This window comes from Phaethon lepturus, unplaced genomic scaffold, assembly GCF_000687285.1.
Source record: "Phaethon lepturus isolate BGI_N335 unplaced genomic scaffold, ASM68728v1 scaffold5282, whole genome shotgun sequence".
Classification (NCBI taxonomy): Eukaryota; Metazoa; Chordata; class Aves; order Phaethontiformes; family Phaethontidae; genus Phaethon; species Phaethon lepturus.
In genome coordinates this window covers 17,469-29,156 of record NW_010521113.1, presented here as the reverse complement: position 1 = coordinate 29,156, position 11,688 = coordinate 17,469, and the positions used below count along the sequence as shown (strand labels likewise).

The 11,688-nt window shown below is 41.5% G+C and overlaps 1 protein-coding gene across 1 annotated transcript in view; it reads right to left on the bottom strand.

Moving 5' to 3' along the window:
- The window catches only part of LOC104616396 (macrophage mannose receptor 1-like), a gene marked incomplete at its 3' end in the record, with an annotated part of 29,438 nt that extends 24,696 nt beyond the window's left edge, over positions 1–4,742 (bottom strand). Inside the window, exons 1-3 of the mRNA XM_010281396.1 lie at positions 4,685–4,742; positions 2,399–2,800; positions 1,036–1,209 (exon numbers count right to left, since the gene is read on the bottom strand). Of these exons, the coding sequence (XP_010279698.1) occupies positions 1,036–1,209; positions 2,399–2,800; positions 4,685–4,742 (634 nt within the window). The remainder of the gene's footprint in view (positions 1–1,035; positions 1,210–2,398; positions 2,801–4,684) is intronic.
- Between the last annotated feature and the right edge of the window lie 6,946 nt (positions 4,743–11,688).

The following is an 11,688-nucleotide window of genomic DNA, read 5'->3' as shown; positions in this document are numbered from 1 at the left end:
TTCCGATTTCCTTTGCGTCTCTGGTCTGTTGAAGACCTATACCTGCTCAATCAAGCGCAATATAACATTGAATCTGATATTTTATCATCCCCAGAAGTCAGTATGAAGTTGAATTAAAAAAAAAAAAAAAAAGAACTGAGAGCTGGGACTGGCTTTCAAAAGCTTTGCAAATTATTCATTGCCCCTATGTCACATGCCTTTTGGGCTCAGTGTCCTAGGTATTTTTGTAGGGACCCAGAAAGCATATTTGACCATGGATTTGAACCACACCAAAAGCACATTTTGACTCAACGGGAGTAAAGGGGTGTTTTAATAATAAAAGACATAATGTTGAACAGGAAAAATGGGGAGGAATACAGGGGAAACCTGAGAAGTGTCAGGAGGAGTCTTCAACGCCTTGAACGCAAAGCTCCCCTGTCAAGAACAAGGCCGTAAAGGGAGATGGAGGGGGAAGCCACCGCAGAAATGGAGACGGTTTTCAGAAAGAGACTGAAGTTGTAGAGAAATGCCAGGGATGGGAGGTAGTTGTCAGAAGGGGTGGGAAGTCTGCTTCCCAGGCAATATGAATAGGGCTTAATAGCATGGATAAAAGGACACGTTCCACTTCAGCAAAAAAAATATTCACATGGGAATCGTGCAGACTAAAACGTTAACTTCATCACTAATCTTCCTACAGCACTCATTTTTGTGCCCACATCCATCGCAATGGGGGTCCTCAGAGAAGGGTTGTACAACGGTGACAGCACACATCCTGTCTGGGAAACAGTGAGGAGCTCAAAATTATCGTGCCGCTCAGCAACAACCCCACATTTAGTGGGAACTGCATGCTGTTCTACTCTTCAATCACACTTTTCTCCACATCTTTATGCAACACGCTATTTCCTTGCATAGAGAGCTGCAGGAGGTGGCGATACATCATATACTAAAACACATCATTGTAAACTATGAGTTATTATTAAGAGACTTGTATTCTGCTAGTGCTGGTTTACCAACACCACCACACTCAGGGGAACTGCATAGGAACAGGTATCTTACCTTTTGATGGGCAAAATCCATATCGCTGGTCCGTGTCATAGTCTGCAGTAGTTGCACACCAGAGCCAGCCGTCTGGCCGGCCAGCGTCAGTGCACTCGGCGTACCATTGCTTATTGTACATGAAAGGGAATACACAGGGTGCCCCAAAAGCATTTCCTAGCAGTGTAAAGGTCTCTGAGAAGACAAAATGATAAAGATAGCATAGAAAATAATAAACTAATGTAAACTGTGAAAAATGTGAAGCCTATGCTAATGGCTGAATTGCATCTCAAAGTGCTTTCCATGTTACCTTTCCCGTAACCATGACAAAATCCATTTCAACCCTTTTTCACACTTAAGCTGCTGGCATATGTTTTAGAGCAGTGCTATTCTGATGTAAAGTTATATTTCACAGATGAGGTCTATGAAATACAGTAGTCTAGTCTACAACTAGATTTTTATTCTGACCAAGATGCTTTTACAAACTTAGTAAGGCTGCAGAGCTCTACCCTAAGATACTATTATTTTAAACAATGATAAGATTTATATAAAATGTGCAAGAGGAGGAACTAATATTTAGAAGTCCCACTTCCTGGAAAAAGTAAACATCAGGTTAGACAATCCATCTCTGCTTTTATTCCAGTGACCATTTAAGTATTTCACATACAGCGGAGCAGCTCCCACGTGCAAAGCTCAGAGTTTAGTACTTCAAATATCCTGTGAGGTTGTTTTCAGAACATTCATTGTGGATGTGGGAAAGCCATTCAGAACAATCAGACTTCAGCTAATCTAAGGCATAATTGCACTGGTAATTATAATTATTCCATGAGCATCCTCATCTGCTGAGTCACAAAAGCCACGCTTCCTCTGCCTGCACTGGTACTTCCAGCCCTTTCTCAGCTCACCCACCTTGTGCACCTTTCTTGAGGATATAATTTCATTTCCGTGCTCCTGTATAAGAAACTTATCAGTGTTTATACTCTCTATTAACAATGTAGTGACACAGTATGGTGAAAAATAGTGACTTCAGAGAATATTTATATATAGTATAAGTAAGTGTGTATATACTAATATATAATACATATTTAGAGATTAGAGAAAGAGCATATGTAGTATTTATAATACTTGAAGTACTAACATACTATAATACATATACTAAAATGTGTACATTATAGAATATATAAATATATATTATATGTAAATAATACATACCATAATACTTGGCCATAAATATGACATTGAATTCAAGTGTAAGTCCCTCGGTACACTGATTTTCTAAAACTCTGGTGGTCACTGAATGAATCAGAATAGTCAGAGCCAAAGATCCAGAATACTCTAATACAAAGAAATTAGTGCAAAGGATGAAAGAATCAATTTTCTGTACCTTCATATCCCCAGGAACATAAAACATCCACGGGCCCATAGATCTTCCACTTAGTTTTTGCACTCAGCCCCTTTTTTAACAAAACATTATCATGTTCTTCATTGCCAGGGCTGAAAAATAAATCTTCTCCCTGGATTGCGAGGAGGCTTTCATTTCTGCATTCCCACCACTGGAGCTCACTCGTTTGATTACATGGATAGAGGGTGATCACAGCCTGATCCTCCCTCGATGGCACCCCCAGGCATAGGTTCAGTCTCACACTCATAAGCTGATGATCAGTGATCCACCTGAATTTTTGTAACTCATTGTCTCGATGGCAAGTGGCAGTTCTAACCGACGGCGCGATAGACGCCTGAAGGCAGAGCTTGTCGACTTTATTATATACTAAAAAAGTTTCAATGTCTGTAAAACAAAGCATTAGATAGTAAATGGTTAATATATGGATAGTGTATATGTGACGTGGCTCTGCTTCCCGTTCACAAACAAAGAGGCATTGCATTCATATCAGATTAAGACATGATGTTTTTGAACAGAGTCCAGTGCAACATCAATTCTACTGATTAAAAAGCAATAAGGTAGACAACAGAGTTTCGCTATTATATGTCGCCATATCGTGGTTTAGTGGCAGTCAGCAGCAGCAGAGCAGAGCACAGCGTCTTAGATTGATTTTACATCAGGCACGTGAATTCCCTCAACCACGCTGCTACTGCCGTTACCCTGTTTCCGTCTACCCTCAGATGCATGGCCTTGTAGACCTGTGACCTCTACAAACTTTCCTCACCCTGCCAGATCTTACAGGCCTCCTGGTGAGGTCACAGCAGTCTTTGCTGAGCCCTTCGTCTCCCCACTCCTGAATCCACATTTCCTTTCCTTTTCACTGTGTAAACATAGGTGAACAGCTCTGGGCCTCACAGGGCGTACTCTGGGCTCGTTGGCCTTGCTGATCTACACCACCTGCAGTATCTACTATGAGCCTTTGCAATGTAAAACCAGGAATGACATCTGGAAACCAATCACAGTCTGAGAAAGTAGCAAGAACTGGGTAGTAGTGGCCACTGACCACCACTTGGCAATATGGAAAGGCTGGTGGAAGTTAGAAGGTCCACCTGTACCAGAAATGGGGTCCCTAGCTCTCCAGGTAGTTCTCTGATCATGTCTGCAGTCTTGACTCCAACATAAAGTAGAAGTAGCCGAGCTAATTTCAGTCCTGCAGTGAGTTTATCAGTAGCAGTAGTGAATCATGTCTATCAATTTGCTCTGCTGCTTTGCAGTGTACTTTGTGACCCACCTGGTTCTGTTTTCCTCCAAAGCTTGTCTGATTCATAACCAGTTTTGGTCCCTGATACATCTTTTGATCACTGTGTGTCGTATTTAATTAAAATATATTTAAAAAGATAAAGAAGTTTCATTAAAAAGCTTGCAAAAAATTGAAATATATTTAGATTGTAATATACAGTACACTGAAAATAGTTATTCTGGCCTGCAGTGATACCTTGGGCAACTAAAAAAAATGCCACATACTCTGAGGCAATCTGTAAGAGTTTTACTGAGGAGTTACAAAGCTAAAATGATTTAACCTTAAACATTCAGGCCTCCAGAAGCCATCTGTTTAACACCTAGAATAGAAGTGCAGCTAAAGGGATGGCTGTAATATTGTCACTGCAATTCTACAATAACTTTCTTAAACTTAATCCAACTTTATTTCACAAAAATTTTACTTCATCCACTTTATCAATGCCAGTGAATTCAGTGAGTCTGCTCAAAACAGTGAGTGAAAATGATCCTTTTTATAAACACTGAGTCCCTCTGGATTGCACAGAATCTGTGAACATCTTAATGTCTTACAAATAATTCCACATTTCCCCACTCCTGACATTTTTCCTGCCTGTTTTTGCTAACCATTACCCAGACACCAACAGCTCAAAAATCAGAACACAGATGTAAAGATTATTTAAATTAAAAAAAAAAAAAAAAAAGACATTTAAACATATCTCGTGATTTTCTTAGGTCTCATCTTCTGGGGTTATTGAAACGGTAGTGCAACTATATATGAATAAAGTCATTAAGAATAAGAATTCAGTCTTTGCTTCCTTCTCCAACCATTTCTTCTTTTCTGTTAGATCCTGCCCTCTCCCCCCATTAAAAGGGTCCCCATATATATCTATGTCCCAAACTAATAATGTACATATAGGTACTGCCACAGAACCGTAAGTCACCCAGAAATGCCAGAGGACATGGAAGCACTTTCACAGACAGCTTTACAGGAGGCAAGCCGGAGGCACTTACCTGCCAGCTGCAAAGCACTGTGAGCAAGGGAAAGAACAAGCAAGAACCTGGAGAACATAACTGTAAATGCGGTTTTCTTTTCTTCCCTTCACCAAAAGCTGGATGATGAGAGCTGCTGGCAATAAAGTCCTGCCGAAGAGAGGACAGTGACCGGTCCTCCTCAGTTTCAAAGGCTGGATAGTTGGGTAGAAATCTGAGTGCTAAATAAGGAAATATTCTGTCACATGCCACATTTCAAAAAACACAAGTCCACACAGCACAAATTTTGCCTTCAAAAAAGAATGACTTCTCACTGAGGGCAAACCGTGCTGCCTTGGGAAAGCAGGTTGTACACAGAAGGTTTTGTCTCAATACTTTCCTGCTGTATCTCCTGAAGAGATACCTGTGGAGCTCGTGGGATCAAATCAACAGTGAAATACCAAAGACATAAATTCAGCCTCAGCTTTTAAGTCTTACACCTTAATTACACAGTGAAAAAATACCATCAGGAATACATGTCAGTCTCATATTTTCATGTGTGAGACGAGACAGGATTGAATTTTAGAGGATCTAAGTGAAATTCCCTCTGCAGGACATTATAAAAATTTCTTCCCTTCTAAATGAGGGAAGAATTGTCCCACTGACCTTCATTTCTGCATAAATGCAACTAGGAGACCAGCACCCAAAGCTACCCTTGGCTCATTTTAAAAACAATCCCTGTTTTTCTTGTGAAGTAGGTCAGTCTTGTCAGACAGTCATACCAAGAGGCACCCACAATTTCAGGAAATGCCACGTATCTCTTCTTACCCAGTCACAGAGCAAGCACTCAGGCGTTTGGTTTCCAAAGGTGTAAGTGGAAACCTGAAAGAAACACCACTCCTCTCCCGATCGCTATAGACTGTCCCTATAACTGCACAGAGGCCTGACTTTATCACAGCAGATTTTTACCATGGAAATATTTTGGTTTGTTTTGAAAAAAATGCTAAATGGAAAAAAACAATCTGTGGTGTGAAAATGCTGTTTGAAGTGTAGTAACATATTTGTTCAGCACCTGTAGCAAAAATGTGATAGCAAGGAAATTTGGCATCATCTCCTGTTTGTTGCCAAGATGAGTGCATTTCCTAACTACAGGATTTGTTCCTACTTGGCTGCTCAGCAGAAAGACGATGCAAGAAAGAGAGTTAGTTCCCTGAGAATGTCTACAGGATTAAAATAAAAAGGAGAAACTGAATTGTGAAATAAGAAATTACAAGGAAATGCTAGGTACAGATGTTAGCAAGTTACAGGCAAAGTTAACTGAATTTTCTTTTTCCAACAATGACAAAATATACTAACAACAATGGTAAAGTCGGCAGCTTTTTCTGGAAAAGACATTTCTAGAACATTTTTATTTTAAACAGAAGTCTCTTAATGAGCCGCCAAAGATCGTGCCTAGAAAAAGCGAGTTTTCTTTAGCCTGAACTGATTTGTCTTAGACTAACAGCATTTCCATACAGCATGTAGCCTATTTATATAACAGATACATCGTCATTTATCTTGTCAGGCATTTTAACAGCCTTGTTTTATTCCGGAGCTTGTATGGCATAAGGCCAAGAGGAATTTCACTTTTTTCTCGGTCAGACATCGCGCAATAACAAAGAAGCAAAAAGGGAACGGTCCCTTTTCTTGACCCTCCTCTGCTCCTCAAGCCGCACCAGAGCCAACGGCAGCCTGGCAGTAAAACAAACATTGGCTTGTTGAGAAAAAACAAACATTGGACAGGAATCCCTTCAGCCAGCTTTAGGGCTAGAGAACTGAAAATTTTGTACTGCGTTCTTGGTACTCCAGACACACCTTGTGCGCTTGCTCCCTTCCTCATGGCCAGCGCAGTGAATCACGGGGTGCTGTGCTGGCTCCTGGGGAGGGGTGGCTGCTGGCGAAAGCCCTGAGGCCAGCCTCTAAGGAAGAGCAAACCTCACTATGTCACCTCCCGATCACCGTGAGGCAGCAGACACATACCCCAGGGAGCTCCAGGCAGGAGGTGGCCCTGCCTTCCTGCTCCTTTGTGCTTCAGAAACCTGGCAACGTCAGGCACCTTCTTCTCACCACTGCTCATGGGTGTAGCCCCAGTGCAAGCTGCATCCAGCCATGAAGTGCAGGTTGGCCAGTCCCTTCCAGTTGGCTGGAAGGTCAGAAGTTGGGCTAAAAGCAAAATTGTACTCCCTGGCATGAATTTAGTCAGCTGTCTTTACTTCACATTCAGTTGCTTAGACCTACATCCTAAACACTAATCCCATAAAGAGATTGCCGATAGTGTAAAAGTTGACTTCCTAAGGATTCCCTGGAAATCGTATAGAGTTCATTAAACTCCTACTTACACAAAGATTAAGAGGAAAAAGAGCAGCACACTATCAACAGCACCCTATACTTCAGCCTATCTGATGAATAACAGGTAGGAGGTAACATGTGATGGTTGTTTTGCAGGTGATAATTTGCCAATTACTGATGCCAGGTGTTCACGGACAGCTCCAGTAACACAAAAAGATCCATAAAGTGCTTTGGGATCCTTCAAGAGCAAAGATCCTTTAGGATCTGCTCTGCTGGAAGAGCTGTCAGCATCAGGGCAAGTCTCCCCACGCACTCAGCTGCGGTGGCTGAGAGCAACTTGCAGGCCAGCCCCCAGCCGTTGGGGGCTGATTGCAAGGGGATCGCTCTCATGGGTTATAGCGTTAATTGGTCTTGCTGTGACAAATTTAGTTGAATATTTTGATACAGAGGTGAGATGAACCTGCTGTTTTTCTGGTCAGATTCTAGCAAGGGGACAGGTTACTCTTTGCTGATAAAGTTTAAAGCTGATCTGTTTATCAGAAGTTCAGACAATAAAATCCACACAGGTCAAAATAAGAACTAACTTAAGGAAACATACCCTTGGACTGAAAATAACGTGGCTATTGCATTAATTTGCTTGACTTTTGTACATACCTAGTGAAAGCAACCACAAAGCATGGAGTACTTAAGCAGAAAGGCAACTTCATCATGAAAGGGAGAACAGAAAGATTTCCCTGAGGAAAACCAACTTGGAACATAGTTTGAGGAAGGATATTTCTTCTTTATTAACATTTTCTAAAGAACGAGGATTTATATGCATTCCTTGTGAATAAATGGTATTGTATAAATAATAGTTACCAAAGAGCACAATTACGATGTCCTCACATCTTAAGTCCATTATGCACTGCCAGAGACTACCTGTATGGGTACTCCTGTATTGGGTTTGCATGGCAAGGTTTTGGTAGTGAGGGAGCTACTGGGGTGGCTTCTGTGAGAAGGTGCTAGAAGCTTCCCCCATGTCCAATAGAGCCAATGCCAGTTGGCTCCAAGACAGACCCACTGCTGCCCAAGGCCAAGCACATCAGGGGTGGTGGTAGCACCTCTGGGAGAGCAGAGCTAAGAAGGGGAAAAAAAAATGGTACGCAGCAATGGCAGCCAGGGAGAGGGGTGAGAATATGTGAGAGCAACAACTCTGCAGACACCTAGGTCAGTGAAGAAGGAGGGGCAGGAGGTGCTCCAAGCACCAGAACAGAGATTCCCCTGCAGCCCGTGAAGACCCTGGTGAGGCTGGCTGTCCCCCTGCAGCCCATGGAGCTCCACTGGACCAGGCAGATACCCCTGAAGGAGACTGTGACCCTGTGGGAAGCTCGCACTGGAGCAGGCTCCTGGCAAGACCTGTGGATCCATGGAGAGAGGAGCCCCAGCTGGAGAAGGTTTGCTGGCAGGACTTGTGACCCCATGGGGGACCCAGGCTGGAGCCGTCTGTCCCTGAAGGATGGCACCCATGGAAGGGACCCAGGCTGGAGCAGTTTGTGAAGAGCTGCAGCCAGGGGGAAGGACTCACGCTGGAGAAGTTCATGGAGGACGGTTTCCCATGGGAGGGACCCCAAACTGGAGCAGGGGCAGAGTGTGAGGATTCCTGCCCCTGAGGAGGAAGGAGCAGCTGAGAAAACGTGTGATGAACTGACCACAACCCCCATTCCCCGTCCCCCTGCACCACTCGGGGGGAGGAGGTAGAAAAAATCAGGAGTGAAGTTGAGCCCATGAAGAAGGGAGGGGTGGGGGGAAGGTGTTTTAACATTCAGGTTTTTATTTCTCATTACCCTATTCTGATTTTATTGGTAGTAAATTAAAACAGTTTCCCTGAGTTGAGTCTGGTTTGCCCATGATGGTAACGGGTGAGTGATCTCTCCCTGTCCTTATCTTGACCCACAAGTTTCTTATTATATTTTTCTCTCCCCTGTCCAGCTTAGTAGGGGAAGTGATAGAGCGGCTCTGGTGGGCACCTGGCCTCTATTCAGGGTCAACCCATAACAACTACACAGACAATAGACTTTTTAAAAGCGCATTTAGTGACAAACAAGTGTAAAATTAAACTTTAAATGCAAAAACATCTCCCTGATATGGAACTATGAAATTAATCTTCACTAGTTAGCAAGGGAATGCACGAAAAGTCTGCACCTCATGTTTATCCAAAGTAGGAAGTGTTAAATTAACTACACTAAAATTTTAAAATATCAGCAACTTTATTGCGGGTAATGAAAAGCCAATTGTCATCAGATTGGCTTACATTTTCTACAAGAAATGGTGTGAATATCTGTGGTGGGATGAATAATTTGGTCCATATGATCTAGCCTATATCATGCTAGCAGCAATACAATGCAATTAGTAATAAAAAATGGCCATATTCTTTTCACGTGTAGAATTTATTACATATTACCTCTCCTATGAAGACAGTCTGAGACAGTTGGTGATGTTCATCCTGGAGAAGAGGAGGCTCCGGGGAGACCTTATTGCAGCCTTCCAGTAGTTACAAGGGGCTTCTAAGAAAGATGGGGACAGACCTTTTAGCAGACCCTGCAGCGATAGGACAAGGGGTAATGGTTTTAAACTAAAAGAGAGTGGATTGAGACTAGAGCTAGGAAGGAATTTTTGACAATGAGGGTGGTGAAACCCTGGCACAGGTTGCCCAGAGAGGTGGTAGATGCCCCATCCCTGAAGACATTCCAGGTCAGGTTGGATGGGGCTCTGAGCCACCTGATGTAGTTGAAGATGTCCCTGCTCACTGCAGGGGGGTTGGACTAGGTGACCTTTAAAGGTCCCTTTAAACCCGAAGATTCTATGGTTCTATGATTCTATGATCAAGAAAAAGTCATGTACTCTATAAAAATACTAGAACAAAAAGGAAAACAAAATGCAAAGAAAGTATAGCTCCGTGAAGTACTGGGATAACATAAAGACAAAAATACATCAAGTTTTGTTATTTTAATCTTCACAAAATAACTTAATTGTGGTAGAACGGTCATCACTGTTAACTGCACTGAGAAAAAACAGAAAATAGAGCAAGGGAAGGATGTGTACTGAAATTAAATCAACTTTGTCTTATGTGCTTATATTCAGACTGAGGGACTGAAAAATTTCATGTAACAATGCTAAATCATTAATGGTGATCTATAAATTATGCAAGACATAACTGAGAATATTGGAGAGGAGAATTACACACACTTGAATCAGATTTAGCAATAAATTTAATTTGGTTTAAGAGGGGAAAACTGAGGATCACATAATTCAATTAAAATATCATGAGAAATAGCATTGAATTTTGACTGATATGAAGAGATGTTTCTTTAATACCTGCTTTGCTGATGGTCTTATTTTGTAGCAGTTACCAGAAAGTTATTAGTCTCATTATACATCGTATGCTTGCACAGCAAGAACCAGATGTAAATGTAACACTATTGCTCAATTCAAGAAAGCATTTTACTAAAGTAAAAGTCCTGACGATCTTCTTATCTTTCAAATAACTCTGAGATTTGGCAGGTGCAATCAACAAACATCAGTGATCTCATCTTGAGCGGGAGCTGAGGAAACATGTTTCAGACTAAAAAATTTTCTTTATCTGGTGGAACCATCTAATTTATATATTCCCTTTTGAGCCCTGTAAGGTGATGTACCCCAAAATATGCTTTGAGTAACATATTCTGTTGGCTGAAATGTGCGTTTATACATTTGACACAGGAAGACCCTGGATCATTATCAGACCCTCACTTCTTGAAGTGTTCAGCATCAGCCCAGCCTCATTTCATAAACATTTTGGAGGGGCAGCTGAGGTTAAAATATCTTCAGGCCTTGCCTTAACATGCTCTAAATTAACACCTCACTTCATTACATTGCCACTTTATTATTCTGTTCACAAAATCATATGTTGTCTTCTGTGTTTAAGGTTCCATTCTTATTTCTGCTATACAAACTAAAAAGACTCTTTATTGTCTGTGCCTTTTAGGAATTTGTTTCCTTTATGTAACAAAAAAAACCTTTCAACAGAGGGAGAAGACTTTTCAAGTGCAAATAATGTCAAACCTGCTAATTTTTCTCCTTTAAAGGAATACCATAATCCCCAAAAGATGCAGAAGAATTACATGGCCTCTTAGGAGGTGCTGCAAGAACTTAGTCCACAGGAGGGAAGACTGGAGCAGGACATGATAACAGTCTGCAAAGATGTAAAATGTTGCTGCATGAAGCAAGGTCAGAAATTATCCTACGTATTTACTTGAAAAAAGATAAGAAATACAGGAAAAGAAACAATGGAATCAGTTTAGCAAAGGAGAATTATGTACCAGAAAAAAAACTTCTTAATATTATAATTAGGTACTTGTACATATTATTTAGTGAGACACTTTTAAAAAACAAAATAGGAAAGTGGTTGTCAGAAATCAGCCAGATTCACTAGTCTCTCCTTCACCAAGAGTAGTCTTCCAGGGTTTCCAGTTTACCTTTCTATCTCTAGAAATTAAGAAATGTTTTCCAGGTTTTAGCTCAACATTCACATATTCTCATGAAAAGAAACATAATCGTGACACTCATTTGCAATCTTAAACCGATGTAACCCTGAACTTCCATGTTAATGCACTTCAATAGAAGCAAGGCTTGGGCGCCTGTGGGACACTGGGGAAGAGCACGACAACGGATGAGTGACTGCCACTGCGTTGTCACAGGTG